This window comes from Dermacentor albipictus, chromosome 6 (genome assembly GCF_038994185.2).
Source record: "Dermacentor albipictus isolate Rhodes 1998 colony chromosome 6, USDA_Dalb.pri_finalv2, whole genome shotgun sequence".
Taxonomy (NCBI): domain Eukaryota; kingdom Metazoa; phylum Arthropoda; class Arachnida; order Ixodida; family Ixodidae; genus Dermacentor; species Dermacentor albipictus.
The window spans coordinates 49,970,464-49,987,409 of record NC_091826.1 but is presented as its reverse complement, the minus strand read 5'-3'; the positions used below and the strand labels follow the sequence as shown (position 1 = coordinate 49,987,409).

The window sequence follows — 16,946 nt, the reverse complement described above, 5'->3', positions numbered from 1 at the left end:
TCCATCTCAATGTCAACTAGAATATCGGCTATATATATACCATGTTGCATACAGTTCTCGTCCTGTCTTTCGTTGCGCCTAACATTTTTTCTTTCCATCGCTAACTGCGCGGTCCCTATCTTATTCTCAAGCTTACCTGTTAACCTCCAAGTTTCTTCCCCATATGTTATACCGGAGGAATGCAATGATTGTATACTTTTCAAGGATAGTGGTAAGCTGCCAGTCATGACTTGGTACAATGTCTTCTGTATGCTCTTCAACCCATTTTATTCTTCTGTAGATTTCCTTCTCGTGATATGAGTCCCCTGTTAGCAATTGACCAGATCAACGTACTCTTGCAGAGATTCTAGAGGCTGACTGCCAATTATGAATTCTTTTTTTCCCAAGCTATTGAACACTACGTTTTTGTTCAGCATAATAATCTTCTTCCCTATCTTACACTTTCTAGGCTAAGGTCCTGAATAATTTGTAGAAGGTCATTGCTAGCATTGCTCAATAAGACAATGTCATTTGCAAACCGTAGGTATAACATTTGCAGCGCAAAAGTAGACTCATAGGGTTCACAAGATGGCGAGTCGGGCTGCGCTGTTCAGGGCAAATATCAAATACCCGCCATATTGTCGAAGTCGTTATTGTGTGTGCTCTGATTGGCTCGCAAAGGGGTTACGCCGTCTCCGATTGGCTCAAAATGCCAACATGGCGAAATTAAAGAATGTCAAGAATGTTGGGAGCTCGCTTCAGAAGAGGCAATATATACACGTTTTGACAGTTTGCGAACGCTAATCGACTGGCCTTAGCAAAAAGCAAAAGCAGGTTTGCGGAGTGGCAGTGGTGGCGCCCCAATCGGGCAGCCACCTCGATTCCAAGAAAGAGCAGGGGGCAATGACCCCCACGGCGAGGCAAGGCGAGGTAAACTGGATTTCCGCGAAGCGGGGACAACGTGACCGACGGTTGCATATACAACAACATGCCTTCCAAAGTATGATTTCAGCGCAACAGCTGATGCGCACGGAAAAGTTGTCTCATCTACCTTTGTGCCATCCGCTCTTCGCGCACATCTGCTGTTGCACTTAAACTAAACTATGGGTGTCACACTCGGCATTCTAAAACTCCCGTATTGTCAAATTCGCCATCTCGTCAGTTCTTGTTGGCTCACAGGGCTGCTGCGGCCTCTCAGGTTGGTTCAAAACGCCGCCACTGCAGAATTTTACAATATGTGTCCAGGAAAACACGCTATGATATTGTCACGCGGCCGAAGGATTGAGGACTGGAGACTATATACAAAGTATATTTACAAAGGGTAATGCAGCGCTGGCCAGTTCAGCCGACAGCTCGAGAGCCAGAGAGCCGTCGGCTGAACTGGCCGGTAGTAGGAGTAGGAGGCGTGAGAACCTTCCTCAGTCGGCGACGGAGGTTACAACTCGTTATGGACACCTGGGTTCCAGTATATATATAAACACCGTCAAAGGCACACCGTCGACGTGAACATCAAGTAAGTTCTGGTTCGGTGGGAGCGTCAATGGAGGATTTCGACACGGCGAAGATAATGCAGCCATATGACCATACGGGATTCTCGGAATGCAAGTTTCGCAGCTGAACATTGCTTCTCATATTCACGCTCAAATGTCGCAGATGTGGGTGCGAATGCGACTCCACCTTGCGGGTCCCCGCAGATACCGTTTCGTGAATCGCCCCTGTTTCGTGTAACATTTCAGGATGGACCACTGTCGGTGGACCTCTTGCTAGGCGCGTGGCCACAGAGTTGGCATACGACAGAGACAATGCGTGCACTTTCACGTTTCCTAAGTGACACGGGCCTGGACTCACGCCTGTGATACCAGTTGTGTAATGTGTCATTCACCTCGTTCCTCCCATTATCATCCCCCATTGTGACCCTTTTTCTTCCCCTCTTCCCCTTCCCTTACGTAGAGTAGCAGGCCAGATGCTCCATTATCCAGCCGACCTCTCTACATTTTCCAATCATTAAAATACTTCTTCTTCAGGTGGACCCCAACGGGAGAATCACAGACTCGTGGCTGCCGGCCGGCACCAAGGATGCGTTGGCGAAGAAGGCGTCGTGCCTCGGGCCCCAGTCGGACGGCTACGGCGACTTCTTCCCGGAGATTGTCGCCATGGAAGCTGTGCACGCGGCGTACGAGGCGGCCACGACCGAGTACGACCGCTCGCTGAAGGTTTTCCACGCGTTCAGCGAGGACCAGCTCTTCTTCGTGGCGGCCTGCGTCACCATTTGCGGACTTCACGACGCGTACCCCGCTCTGCGCGTCAGCTGCAACAAGGCGGTCTCTCAAATGGCGGCTTTCGCCAACGCCTTCCGATGCCCGGAGGGCGCCGCCATGAATCCGGCAAGGAAGTGCACCTTCTTCTCGTGAATCGGGGACCGCTGCCACTTCCGGTTTTCTTTTTTTTTTAGTCTTTGTATAATAATGAATACGGACAGTTTAATGAGACCAATTTGGTGGGATTTCTCTGTGTGTTTGCGTGAATGGGCTTTAATGTGTTGAATATTAGAATGTGTTTGATTGAACGTGTGAAAATAAACGCCATGCATATGTGTTGTTTATTTGTAAAATATGCTTTACTCCCGTATTTCCGAGCGCAATCGACCTGTTGAAGAAAAGGTGCTAATAGTGATTTCCCTATATGCATTCGCGAAATCTTCTTGTCTCATTAAACTTTCAATTCGCACAATAGTTAAAGGAACGCAAAAAAAAAGAGAACAAATGGTCGTAGGCTTACCAACAATTCGTTCGAAGTCTTATTCTCGCCGATTTCGCGCGGGGTCTGGTTATTAGTAGCGAAGATGAAGCGAATTTTTCTATTCTTGCATTTCGCGCCTAAACTGGGCCACCGGTAAAATCGTGCCTGCGCCACGAATTCCACAATATTTTCGAGCACTCTGCCTCAGGCATGGGCCTCAGAAGTTTCCCCAAGGCACATTATGGAGTTCTTCCCTATATTTCGAGGCAACGTCATCGTTTTTTTTCCTTTTTTTCACAATTATCGCTGAGCAGAGACCGCTATAAATCATATGACGTCACAAGGAGCGGGGTTGCGGGAATGTTGAGGTAGCGTAACGGCCATAAGTTCCTACATTTTAAAGTCCTTTCTGTCTTTATAACTCGGCTCACGGAGCAGCACGCTTTTATTGTAATATATTTATCCGGGTCGAGCAAATATTGCCTTTCATCGTTCCTTTAATGCTGACTTCGAGTAGCGACTGCTGACTGCTATACAGTGATTTATATTTTCAGTGTCTCGGTGTACAATTATGTCTCTCTTTCTGTGCAATTAACCTTTGTCAACATTTCCTAGCAATGCTATGGGGCCCCTCAACAGGCTCCGTTAGAAATTTCCTTTACACTCTGGAGGCTCTGGAGATGCGTACGCGTGGTTCAGCATCTTCATTTAAAACATGATAAGTTGTATGTGAATCCGTTCGCGAAAATTCCGTTGGCACAAGAAAGTTCAGCTGTTTCGACGTTGTGCGGCGGCTTGATGCGCGAGTCTTGCTTCGATGTTGATGTGAACACCTAATTTTCGGTATCCAACAAATTCTTCTTGCTTTCGATCAAATTTAAGCAAGAAATTAAACGCGTTTGGATATTCAACGAACGTTTCAGAACACTGCGGCCACCGAAAGCCATTGGGAGGTCCTCAACACAAGCGGTCTTTCAGGTGGTCTAGAATTTAAACCGGACCAAATGACACCCCACTTTCATTTTTTTTTCTTTTTTTATCAACGCAAAATTGGGTCGGTAAATGTTGGTGGCGACGAAGCTTTACAAGGCAGCCAACTCCGGAACCTTGCAGTGAATGTTCAAGCACCAGGGAGTTGGTAAAACACGTTTGCGAGGTAACCTTCAGTTGAATCATCAATTTCCAGTTGCGCGGTGTGTGCGCCTATGTGTCCTGTAGTTCTTGCTCCTGCCTATCCATCGAAAAGGTTATAGGTAACTTTGAAAAAACGTCCGTGGCCGTCCCTCACAAAGGAGGAACGTATACTTGTGTTCGTCTCACTCCGGCGTCGTCCTGCTTGCTCTCAAGGAGAATGGAACGCGAAACCTCCAGGAGGGTGCGCCTTGTGCGTTTCCTCCGAGGCTAGGTGGCGCGCGTCGCCGCCGCCCGATTCAAAGGGTTGAGCCACAATCATCCATCCACCCATCCGAGGGTCGCGCGCTCAGAGCCAGGGGACGTCCCCTCACACTGTCTTGCAAATGTCGAAAGGCGCATGCTCACGGCGTATTCAAGCGAAAGCCGAATCACGTACGCCGCACACAAGCATCCGCGGGTGCTCCTCGGACGCCCACGTACCTTGCGACCGTGCATACGGAACGAGCCCCAGCGCCCATGGGTCAATGGATGGATGGATACAACTTTCTTGTACGTCCGGCAAGGTTTAACACGACCCGGGCTCAGGTCTCCCATGGAGGAACGTCAAGGCCCTGCCTCAACGCCGCCTCACGGGCTTGCTGGACTGCCCACGTCTGGATTCCGAGGTCTGAGCTGCGCAGAGCGGCGGCCCACCTCGACGACAGGGTCTCCGGAGTAACTGCCATCCCTCCTATAACTACATTGCACTCCCACAGCATGTGTTTGAGTGTTGCTGGTCCTTCCTGGCACAATTTGCACGTGTCGTCCTGATGCTTATCTGGGAAGATGCGTTTGAGACGGAATGGATTAGGGAACGTGTTTGTCTGGAGTTGTCGCCAGGCGACGGCCTGCCTCCTGTTCAATTTGGGACTCGGCGGGGGGTATATCCTTCTGGCGTTCAAATATGCACTGGTGATGTCGTTGTATCTTGTGAGCCTGTCCCGTTCTGCTCGAGAAGCGTTCGCTATCGTACGAGAGGCGTTGCCCTGTTCGGCGCGGCGGGTCATGTCTCGCGCCGTCCGGTGCGCCGTCTCGTTTAGGTTCGGGAACGCGTCGCCTTCCGTGGTGACGTGCGCGGGGAACCATATGATCCTCGAGCTCGCGGTTTTGGATCTGCCCGCTTTGGCCAGAATGGACATGGCTTCCTTGGAAATTCGACCTTTGGCATAATTCTTTACTGCCGTTTGTGAGTCACTTAGTACGACTTCGCATTCCTGTTCTGTGAGGGCTAGCGCAATCGCTACTTCCTCCGCTATTTCTGAGTGTTTGGTGTATACACTACATGTGGTTCTGATTTTTGATTCTGCGTCTATGACTACGGCGGCGTATGTTTGGCCGTTCGCATATTCGGCTGCGTCAACAAAGCGCGCGTTTCTGTCCCTGCCGAATGAACGGAGCAGAGCCTCGGCTCTTGCCTTTCGTCTACCTCGGTTGTAATCGGGGTGCACGTTTCTTGGGATGGTTGCCACCGTAATGGTCTCTCTGATTTTGTTGGGGATTTGCATTTTCTGGCCGTGCTGGTTGTGGTACGTTATGCCGAGCGTGTTCATAATGTGTCTTCCCGTCGTGGTGGTCGACAGGCGTTCGAGCTGCGAGATGCGTTGTGCTTCGGCTATTTCTTCTATGGTGTTGTATATGCCCAGCTGAGTCAGGAGCTCGGTGCTCGTCGATTCCGGTAGGCCCAGGGCTATCTTGTACGTTTTCCTTATGAGCGTGTTAATCTTGTTCTTTTCCGCGACGTACCAGTTGTGGTAGGCGGCTACATAGGCGATGTGGCTGACAACGAATGAGTGGATCAGCCGAATGACGTTGTCTTCCTTCATGCCCGCGTGTCTATTGGTTATTCTCTTTATGAGTCTCGTGGCGCTGATGACTTTGCCTGCGATCTTCCTCACGGTTTCGCCGTTAGCTCCGTTGGCCTCAATGATCATTCCGAGGATTTTGATCTTGTTCACTTTGGGGATTGCGTTTCCGTCTTGGGTGTACAGGCGGATTTCCTCGTACTCCCGGGGTCCTGTGTAGCTCTTTGGTGGCATGCCTCTGCGCGTGGGCCGGTAAAGGAGTAGTTCGGACTTGCTCGGGGAGCATTTGAGGCCCGTTCCTTGGAGGTACTCTTCCACTTTGTTAATGGCCGTTTGTAGTGCGTGTTCAATTTGCCCATCACTGCCGCGGTCTGCCCATATCGTTATATCGTCTGCATATATAGCGTGGTGGATTCCTTCGATTTCGCGTAGTTTGCTGGGGAGACCCAGCATGACTAAGTTGAAAAGGAGCGGAGATATAACTGAGCCCTGGGGGGTACCTGCACTTCCCTGGGCTCGTTCTTCGGACTCGAGGTCGCCAACCGTGAGGGTGGCTTTGCGATCGTTCAGAAAGTCCCTCACGTAGTTGTAGGACCTTTCCCCCAGGTTCAGATTAGACACTTGTTTAAGGATCGACTCGTGAGCGACGTTGTCGAATGCTTTCTCCAGGTCTAGTCCTAGGATGGCTCTGGTGTTTCTTGTGTTGTCGTCGAGGATCTGGTTCTTTAGTTGTAACATGACGTCCTGCGTGGACAGGCGGGATCGGAAGCCTATCATGGTGTGGGGGTAGGCTTCCGTCTCTTCTAGATGGCTGTTGATACGGTTCAGGAAGGCGTGTTCCAAGACCTTACCCACGCACGACGTGAGAGAGATTGGGCGTAGGTTCTCCAAACTCAACGGCTTTCCGTGCTTGGGTATGAGGATAGCCTTGGACCTCTTCCACTGCTCCGGGATGCGGCCTTCTCTCCAGCACTTGTTCATATAGCCCGTGAGTTTGGTAACAGATTTGTCGTCCAGGTTTTTGAGCGTTTTGTTGTTAACCCTGTCCGGTCCTGGGGCTGACTTGCTGTTGAGTCCTTGGAGTGCCGTTCTGATTTCCGCCTCACTGAAGTCTTCATCTAACTTGGGACAAGGACTGCCAGTGTACCGGCCGTGCTCGACCGTCGGTCGTTGCGGGAGGTATTTGTCGCAGAGTTTCATGACGATTTGCTTCTCGCTCGCCGCCCCTTTTTCTTTGTGCAGAAGTCTGTGCATGTCGGCTCTTTGCTTGGATTTGCACTGGGTTTCGCCCAGTAGGTGCCTCAGCAGTCGCCACGTATTTCCGTTGTGGAGTTGGCCATCCGCGGCATTGCAGACTTCGTCCCACTGTTGCTTGCTCAAGGTGTTGCAGTGCTCTTCGATTTGTTTGTTTAAGTCGGCTATCTTTTTTCTCAGCTTTCGATTGAACCGCTGGCCTTGCCATCGGGTTTTTATGGATTTCTTGGCTTCCCAGAGGTGGGCGAGGCGACTGTCCATCTTCTCCGTCAGGAAATCGGGAGTGATGGTTTGCGTGGCCTCCCCGACATCCCTGGTCAAGTCTGCGATCCATCTGTCAATGTCACCGATTGGCTCGTCGTCTTGCCGGATATCCCGGTGCTTGCGAAACTTGTCCCAGTCTGTCCATTTGAAGCTTTTGACTGGGAGGGTGGTTCCCGCTCGGGGGATCGTGATCTCGATGATCATGTGGTCGCTACCTAGGTCTTCTAGGGTGTTTCTCCAGGTAGCCCTCTCGATGTTTTTGACCATTGTTAAGTCCGGTGTGGTATCTCTTGCAACCGAATTGCCCATACGCGTTGGGGCGCTGGAATCCGTGATGATCGTGTATCCCAAGTCTTGCGAGTCCTGCCATAACTGTTTGCCCTTGGTTGTGGTGTGGCCGTATCCCCAGGCATGGCACGGCGCGTTGAAATCCCCACCCACTATTAGCGGGTTCAGGCCGGCGAGCTCGGCTCCCTTTTTGAGCAGGAAGAGAAAACGCTGCCGTCTTTTGGATGGGCTACTGTATATGTTCAATATGAAGATGCTATTCTTTTGCGTTCTGTTAGGAATAATTTCTATCATTATATGCTCGGCCTGCGGGCCTGTAATCTCATGTTCAATGGGTACAAGACCCTTTCTGATTAGTGTGGCAATGCCCCTATCGTTTTGGAATTTAGGGACGAGGGCGTGGTAGCCCGGGATGTTGGCCGACGCGCCCACGGTTTCTTGAAGCATTATCACATCGGGTTTGGGTTGGATGTTTCTTACGTATTGTTGTAGGACAGGTTTTTTCCCGGCTATACCTCTGCAGTTCCACTGCCAGACCAATAACTCTTTATCGTGTCTGGCCATCCTGGAGTCTTGAAGAAGCTGTTGAAAAACTGGAGCGGTGCACGGGGGGCGGTGCCACCATGGGAACATCTGAGATTACGGGATTTATATTATGAGTTCCCATGTTTGGCTGTGGTGATTGCGACAGAGACGGTGCCCACATCGCACATTCTTCGAGCTTGACCACCCTTGACCCCATGGGTCAAGGCCTGCTTTCAACACTCTGGGATCGTCCCCGTGTGCCTCTTTCGCAGCCGGGTTTGATGCGTAACTAAGAACTCTGACAGCGCGAGACATATGTTGCTCTGACCCTTTCAACCAATTTCGAACGCTAATCGAGCACCGTTTGCTTCGTGACAAAGTCGACGAATAACCGGGGCGCGGACAACTTCGAATGAAATCGGGATGCCTGTCGCTCCGCGCTCGTTACATGGCCCGATACAATCAACGGCCGCCTGCAGGGGGGGGGCAGCGCTTGAGCCTTACAAGTAGCGGGGCGAGAGCGCGGCGCGTGCTTTATAAGCTTCCTTTCACCGAGACGTCCGCCGCGGACTACCCCGTGCAATGTTCTCCGAGACAAAAAGCGCAGACGTCGCCGCGATGGGGCGCGAGAAGGTCGCGAAGGCAGCGCCGATAAAAGAAAGAGAAGAGGCCGCGCGTCAACCGGCGTTACGCCACACGCCGGTCTGTGTACCGACAGCGACGTTACAGCGTTCCCAGCGGTCGACTTAAGTGCGACGACTCCCAGCGCACACGGCAGGCGATGAGGCGCCGCAGCTGCTGCGCTGCTCGGGAACGACAGGACTTGCGAACGAAGATCCACCTGGTGGGCGACACTCGAACTACAGTCAGATGGTTGGGAGAACCCACGGGGCAGGATGGAAGAAAATGTCATTTTAATTCGCCTCAATAGCGAGTGACAGATTGCAAAATGTCCTTCGGCAGATCCTCGCAAACCCAATCAATGTTGGGCACACAGCAGGTTCAAGCCTCCTAACTAATCACGTTATGAAGATTGCGACTCAGGAAGTTGCAAACTTGTACGGTTTCTATCCATGCATGTCGCAGATGGTTTTCTTTCGGTCCTTAGTGCACGAACAAGGTGCGGTACGTGTTGGTCGTAGAAACCTTTTATTTCCTATACACGTGTACGACTTCCCCTCTTGGTAATTACCATCTGAGTAGGAAGGGAAAGGAACGGGGTACTATGGGGTGCAGTTAAAGGTAAATGCACAGCTGTGTTACTTGGAGATCATTCATGCAGTCCAAGATGCGTTTTTTGTGCTCCGGTCTCCCGGTTAGCCTGATCCACTAGCAGAATGGAAATTTCTGAACAACGTCATAGCAAGCGGGAAAGTACGTGCAATGTTAGTTGCAAATCATACTACGATGTCAGCGCGCGCTTCATTCATCTCTTATTTGACAGAAAGCTCTAATATCTGTACAGCAGCAGTAGCAGAGAGAGGAATGGTTGCAGAACGCGGAAAGATTAATCGGCCCATTTTAACAAAGAAAAAAAAACGCATTTATTGCTAGGCAAGCGTTGTACCGCTCCCAATGGCAGTTGTCTGTCAGCTATTTGTTGAAATTTCATCTCCCTGTGATATGTTGTTACGCCTGAAAAACAACAGTTATATCAAGTCGTTTACGCATTTATGTCAAAACACACGACAGAAGCCTGGCTAACACATATTTAGTCTACAGAATATTTATAGATTTTTTTAGCGAGGTATGCAAACTATTCATAGATAACCTGTGGAATTGAAAACCTTGTAAATGTTGCATTCTTATTGTGTTCAGAGAACTCCTGTCAATAACCCGTGCAGAGGTCTATATGCACCGCAATCGATCGAATGAAATATAGCCATTACTGAGTTTCGTCTACAGACGTTGTATAGTCTAGAACAAGGAAAATTTTGGAGCACGCTTAAGCTTCGCCTTTAAGATGTGGAACGCCGATAGCATTCAAAGATCCCTGACTGCTTCTCACGCTTCCCGGTAGCTGCAACTTATTACCGGGAAACGCTGATGGCGAACGCTATGCTCGAAGACGAGCTCTTTGGTAACGCGGCCTCTCGCGTGGGCCGAACCCGGAGGTAGTGAACAGCCGCACAAAAAGAAAACTACATCATTTTCAGGTTTCTGTTATTGTTTCGCACTTTAAATATTTAAGTCTGAAGATATTTAACACAAAAGGCACACGCTGTCGGTGTTTTCTTTCACGTCGAGGAATAACCGTGTCAAGAATGTAAGCGTATGAACGTATGAGCAACTTTAGTGATAGAATGGTGTGGCAAAATAACCCGCATATACATATATGATGTCATATAGAAAGGCGTGGCATACACGTATACCTAAATATAGGCAGAAATTTTCGCTCACGGACAACTCCGCCGACGCTGGCGCCGACGGCGTCACCGGATTTTCCGCTCGATTTTCCGGCGTCACCGAATTTTCACCGGATTTTCTATTCGAAAGTTCTTCCCTACTTATTGAAATCATCTTATACACAGGACTAGCTGATGATGATGATGATGATGATGGCAGTGATGATTATGATGATGATGATGATGCCTCAATTAATGGCACAAACCCACTATGGGATGGGGTGGCAAATCGGGTGGTAATACGACTGAAAAAAATGAACTAAATTAGTTAATAAATAAATAACACAAAAAATTCAAATAAATATATATTTTAAGAAAAAGTACACGGCCAATACATGAGATAAAGTAGTGATCAATATTCTAATAAGATTTTCATTGATGAGGGTACCAACAAAAAAAAACAAAGAAAGGAAAAAGTTACTGAAATACATAATATAAGGGATATACTTAAACATGAGTAAGTTAAATTTTGGATAACCATACTAGAAAGATTTAAACTGTGAATTTGGGCTTTTACTCCTCGAATTTCTTTAATTGAAGTAGAAGTAAATCAATTGTGTAAACTAAGAACTATTAACAGGGCTTTTTTGTGCCATATAAAAAAATTGTAAATTATAAATGGCTGGGCAAACGTTCCTGTGGCTGCATCCCAATACTGACGCTCCAAGGGAGAGTATAACAGTAGTGCTTAAAGGCAATCCTAAATTTTGAAGCGGAATTTTTAGGCACAGTTTTCGATGAGTAGAAAGCCACCGACACGATTATAAAAATTATCTATAGATTCCATACGCGAGCAATGGTTACGTGTCACTGATCTCGAGGGCAACAACAATATCGCACTGCGTCTCCAGCCCTCGAGACAGATTTGCATATCTAGAGGTAGAAGGAAAAGAAGAAACACAAGCGCCATGGAGTCGCCGAAGGTGCCTCGAAGTCCATCCAGGTCACCAAAGCGGACCGCCAGTGCCAAGGGACGTCCCAGTTCTCGCCACGCGAGCGGGAAGCAGTCCCCCAGGAGCCCTGGACGGGGATCCCGGAAAAGCCCTGCGAAGCCTGGACCGAGACAGCAGGCCGGGCGAGCTGGCACGGACCAGACACGGACTGGTCCCCCAGAAATCGCAGAAGGCAGCCTCGCAGACCGTCCCACTCGTAAGTCCGTAAGACCGTTCCATTCGAAAGAGCTGCTGTGAATGTTTCATCAAAAGAGTGAAGCTGCGGCTCCTTTCTCGCGAAAGGGGCCATAAATATACGTCTGTGTTGTGGAAAGGCGGTATAAAAACATATCCCTAAAGTTGCTCCTGTTTTTACTGGTTAGTCGGCTCGAACAAGTTACATGTACGAACGAGCGATTCCTTAACGAAGGATTCCTAATGAATAAACTTCGGTTTGAATAGGCGTTCGCGTAAGAGGGACTGCGGGGGGCAGTCCTCCGGCCCGCCTCGATAATCGCCGCTCAAATGCTCAGGGCCGTTATAATTCACGTAGCGATTACTTTCACTCAATTATATTACTTTGGCATCACTAACCGATCATGACCAGCCGACAGGGCTGATGACGCACATAGGTGGAGCGTGTTGTGTCGGCAGCGGCAGGCAAGCGGGGGGCCCGACCAGCGAACGCCCGGCTAACGCCGGCGCAGTAAAGGAGACGCGGAGCGAACTGCTCCCGTTGAAAACCGGAACGAAGACTCCGCCGACCGGCGGCTGTTTATTGCTTATAAAGGGTTCACACGCCAGATGACGCCTCCCGATTGGTCCAATGCTCGTCGCATGACAGAAGGGGGGGTGCGCCATCTAGCTAAACAACTACAAAACATACATAGGCGATGACACATAGATCTGACAGGGGGCGACACTATACTACAGAGCACCACCTGGATTTAAGAAAAAAACCAGCAAAAAAAAAGACGCACACAGCAAACACACAAGAGGACAGAAAGAGGCCGGTTGGACCACTGACGAAGAGCGAAAAAAAAGTATATGATAGAATAGGCGTTACATTATCCCGGCCCAAGCCTAATACAATATAGGAACTCTATATATAATCTCCATTTATTTCATTTCTGAACTTCGTCAGTGGTCCGAGTGGTGCCCCGCCTATGCGTTACCAGCCCGATTGGCCGGCCATGAGTGGTTAATGATACCGAAGTAATATAATCGAGCGAAAGAAATATTTACCTTATGCTAGCTCAAGCTACCAATAGGCACAGTTTTGCCGGTTCTAACTTTCAAAGATAACGTGTAGACGCGCCAGACAATTACCATCGCTCATTTCCGCGAGTTGACGATCGAGACGAACTTTCTTCAATGGCGGAGTTCCTCAATAACTATCTTTTATGCGAAGCATATTACGAGGGCTCAACCCAGCTCCTCAGGCGCGGCGGTGACCATGAAATCACGTGACACCGTGACGTCACGACAGAGGAGAAGTGGCTTTGGCTCAACTCTTGCAAGACGGGCTGGGTGGGAATCGAACCAGGGTCTCCGGAGTGTGGGACGGAGACGCTACCACTGAGCCACGAGTACAACGCTTCAAAGCGGTACAAAAGCGCCTCTAGTGAATGCGGTGTTGCCTTAGAAACGCGCTGTTTCTAAGGCGTGCGTCTCTTGCTCAGGCGCACATTTCGTTGCCGCGCCGAACGCTGCTTTGCTCGACGCTCACCGCGTCCAATGCGGGGCGCGTAGTCGCTGCCCTGTAGCCCATTGTCTTACACTCCTTGGCGGGTCGACGGGAACGCTGTCGCGTTCCACTCTTGAAGGCGAAGAAGTAATGCATGAGTTGTTTCTTCGTCTAGCCGAACCAAATATAGCCAAGCAACAGCAGTTCACCAGGCTAAACAGTGGTTCAACAACTAAAATAAAGGCTAGTATGCTTCGCATCCTGGGCTTAACCTTACCTAAGCCACAGCCATTTTTTTTTTGTTCTCGGAGGCACATAGAGCAGGCGTAGTGCGGTTTTGTTGGCGCAGTTCGCACGTAATTCTTAAGTTGTCGTCAAACTCGCAGTATAACTTAGAGGCCATGGTTTACAACTCGCTGAACGCGCAGCACCTGATTCAGGCGAGAAGTGGAGCTCAGGCACAACCATTGTCGTCAGTGCATTTTTAGGTCTCTAGGATTCCTTGCAATTAGCAACGCCATCCTACTGTTATTGGTTGACTGACTGATTGATACCTTGCCAGTTCTGCTTTTGGACGTTTAAGCCAAGACTAATGAATCCGATAGTGATGCTAGCTGGCAAGATGAACAAGTTTGAACGCAGCAAAGAAAGACGAGGGTGGATTAGTTTTAAATACTTCTGCGATCAAAGAAATTGGAACGATGGCTACAAGCGGGGAACGGTTGTCATGACAACTGATGCATTCAAAACGGCGCGTTTAAAACATGAGCGGCCGTTAACTCCTACCCGGCAAGATGGGAACATGACCCGATCAGAGTGTAAGTGTTGATTTGTGCGTTCAAGGAAAGTCTAGCTGCGCGATTTACGGTGGGAAACTTGACGCTCATCTGCAAATTAAAAAAAATGGAAGGATGGAAGGACTCAGGAATAGCGCATATCACGTGTAGAGGCTAGTCACAGAACGCGACCAAATTAAACTCAGTCCCAGCCACGGAGCCACGGTGGCGTCGGCTCGCACGAAAGAGAACAGCGACCGAAGTATATATACTCCGCATCCAGTGTATTGACCCTTTCTGCAGCGATCCCGTGGGCGCTGCCATGTTTGATCACGTGGTGACGCCTCCATCGCTTGCCTCAACAGCCTCCGTTTCCTCTGTGTTTACAATAGGTGTGTATGACTTCGGTGCGGCTTAGCAAACCTTTGTTTCGGAAAATATCGTATAGACGGTGACACATGCTTTGGCTACAGCTCCAGAGAGCACGCAAAAGCGTTTTCGGAGCTGATTAAGCTATATGTCCGAACGGCGCGAGCAGCGTATATGGTGCTTGTTCTAAAAGCGGGGCTAAATATGTACTCCAAGCTATCCGAACTTTCCGCTCCTGAATTGAATCAGGATAAGTTTTTTTTTCGCTCTCAGTTCTTTATTTGGCTAACATGTTGAAGCAGCGTGGCTTGTACGTCACATTCCTGACTCAATAATTTTCCCCAGTGTAGTCACTATCTGATTATTTCCTGTCTAATCGCTCGCGGGTGAGCTTAGTTCCGATAGATTTGGTGCTGCCGCGCGCAAGGCTTGAAACGTAGCTGTTTTGTACATTGTAATACCTTGTAAGAAAGATTTAATATCGCGAGTAACTTGCCTACTCTTCTGGACCGTCACGCCACATTCAGCTTTGACCATCCATGCGCTATCAGTGTAGGCCGTCATTTATTGTAGGTATATGATGCGCGCCCATTCAACTGTGCAGCCATTCACTTATTCTTGATACGTTGGCGATAGAGTGGGCGGAAGTTTCCGTGTCAGTTGAGGTAGATATGTGTAGATACTGTGCTTGAACTTACTATGACAGGAAGCGGCGCTACTCACTTCGTCATTGTTTAACCAATGGTACTCACTCTTGCCGACGTTCCGGGGCTGAAGCACTTTCATTAAAGGTTAGCGATCCAACGCTGACGGGTGAGCAAATTTCTGCGTCCTCGAGGAAAGCCGCACATCTCAATGTGGCACGGTAACATGCACGGGCAGTTACAGCAGCGGTCCGCGAACTTCGCCACACAGATTCATTCGATTCCTTAACATGCAGTCAATATTTTTGCAGACAACTGCTGCATACGTCTTCAATGCACACGATTTATGCCAATATGATTGCAGCACAGTGCATTAGCAAAGACTCAGTTGAACTTCCGACAGCTGATTGCACAGAAGAAAGGCGGAAGCGGTAACGGTTTCATATTCGTGCGCTGACGCTGTGGCTACGTGCGGATGGATGGATGGATGGATGGATGGATGGATGGATGGATGGATGGATGGATGGATGGATGGATGGATGGATGGATGGATGGATGGATGGATGTTATGACCGTCCCCTTTGGAACGGGGCGGTGGGTTTCGCCACCAAGCTCTTGCTATTATACTGCCTAATGTCCTACCTAGGTTAAACAACAGAAAAGGAAAAAAAACACTATAAACTCCCACAACCAAATTTTCTGATCCCCTATTGCGAACTGTACTTTTCTACGTCTCCGTTTTATGTCGTTTCCCTACTTTTATTCCACCAATCCTCCAATCGCCTCTTACTAATCCCTATTGCGGACATGTTTACTTTTCCACTGCTCTCGCTGGACCCAAGGGCTTCAAGGTGGCCAGTGGTGCCTAAATCGACCGCTGGGTAGACGTCTTCACATTCTAATAAAGCATGCTCCATAGTTTCCCTAGCTTCACCGCAGCAAGCACATGCGGCGCGGCGCCGAAGGCGCCATCTCATTTTACTAGCACAAACTGCTCCGCGAAAAGAGTCAATGGTCAATATAGTTTGCTGCAATTGCTATCAAAGATGAACATTCGCAGACCAAACTTGAATCCCTTTTATTGCTATGGTAATTACACAGACACTCTAGGCCAGTATTGACATTTTAGCAATTTCGTCGCTAGATCTAGCGACTTTACTGTTTGTTTAGCGACAATTTTTTTATTTAGCGACCAGTGACTTTCTTTAGCGACGCGACAGACAAACTGACGACATTTTAGCGACTTTGAAGTTAAGAAAGTTATTTAAAAAATAGCATGTTAGAATGAACTTTAGTATTAAAAAGCTATATGTCAGCGGCCGTAATGTCCGGATGACGCATATGCCGTGTAGCCACGCCCAGTAAAAAAAAAAATGCTCAAACGAGTAGGAAATTTCCAACTGAAACACATTGAATATGTCCAATTGTGTTTTGGCACACCCATTCAAAAATCCAACAGGTCCAATTGAACCAATTGCTTTTTTTAACACAATTGAACCCAATTGATATCTAAATTAGGCTTGAGACCAACATGAAAATCAAAGGAAAGGAAAAAAGAAAGCCTAGATGGGCCCTAACCTTGATGTTTACAAAAAACGGCGCCGAATAAAACAACACACGAAGAAGGAAAACACGAGACAGCACGTAGGCGCACTAACAACTGAGTGTTTTATTTCTTGACATAATAATGCATCCCATATTTCGATAGAACCAGTGTTCTGTACAGAGCTGACCATCAACTCACAAGGGAGATATTGGAAGCGCTTGATATAAAAAAGCGCGGTCTTGAATGTATCAGTGAAGCCTCAGTGTCGCTTTCGACAAAGGAACAGGCGTATCTTGAGAGTGACTCTTAAGATGTTATTCTGTATCTTCGCTTCCTTGTGCGATGCAGATGACTGCCCTGTTTAGTTCTTGTTGTTTTTTGACAGCAGCTATATATTACTATGTCAAGAAATAACACACTCAGTTGTTAGTGCGCCTACGTGCTGTCTCGTGTTTCCCTTCTTCGTGTGTTGTTTTATTCGGCGCCGTTTTTGTAATCATGCTTAACCAACTAGCCCACCAACACATGCTCAGTAACCTTGATGTGACACAGATATACCTGAA

General features: G+C 48.6%; 2 protein-coding genes across 3 annotated transcripts in view; both read left to right on the top strand.

Annotated features, from left to right (window-relative positions):
• Nucleotides 1-2,577, top strand: part of LOC139061080 (endothelin-converting enzyme 1-like) — a 28,750-nt gene extending 26,173 nt beyond the window's left edge. The window contains exon 5 of the mRNA XM_070540556.1: nt 2,004-2,577. Coding sequence (XP_070396657.1) covers nt 2,004-2,390 — 387 coding nt within the window. The 3' untranslated portion in view covers nt 2,391-2,577. The remainder of the gene's footprint in view (nt 1-2,003) is intronic.
• Nucleotides 2,578-11,320: 8,743 nt separating this feature from the next.
• The window catches only part of LOC135918687 (endothelin-converting enzyme 1-like), a 45,940-nt gene continuing 40,314 nt past the window's right edge, over nt 11,321-16,946 (top strand). For both annotated transcript variants that reach the window (XM_070540555.1, XM_070540554.1), the window contains exon 1: nt 11,321-11,578. In XM_070540555.1, coding sequence (XP_070396656.1) covers nt 11,338-11,578 — 241 coding nt within the window. In that variant the 5' untranslated portion in view covers nt 11,321-11,337. The remainder of the gene's footprint in view (nt 11,579-16,946) is intronic.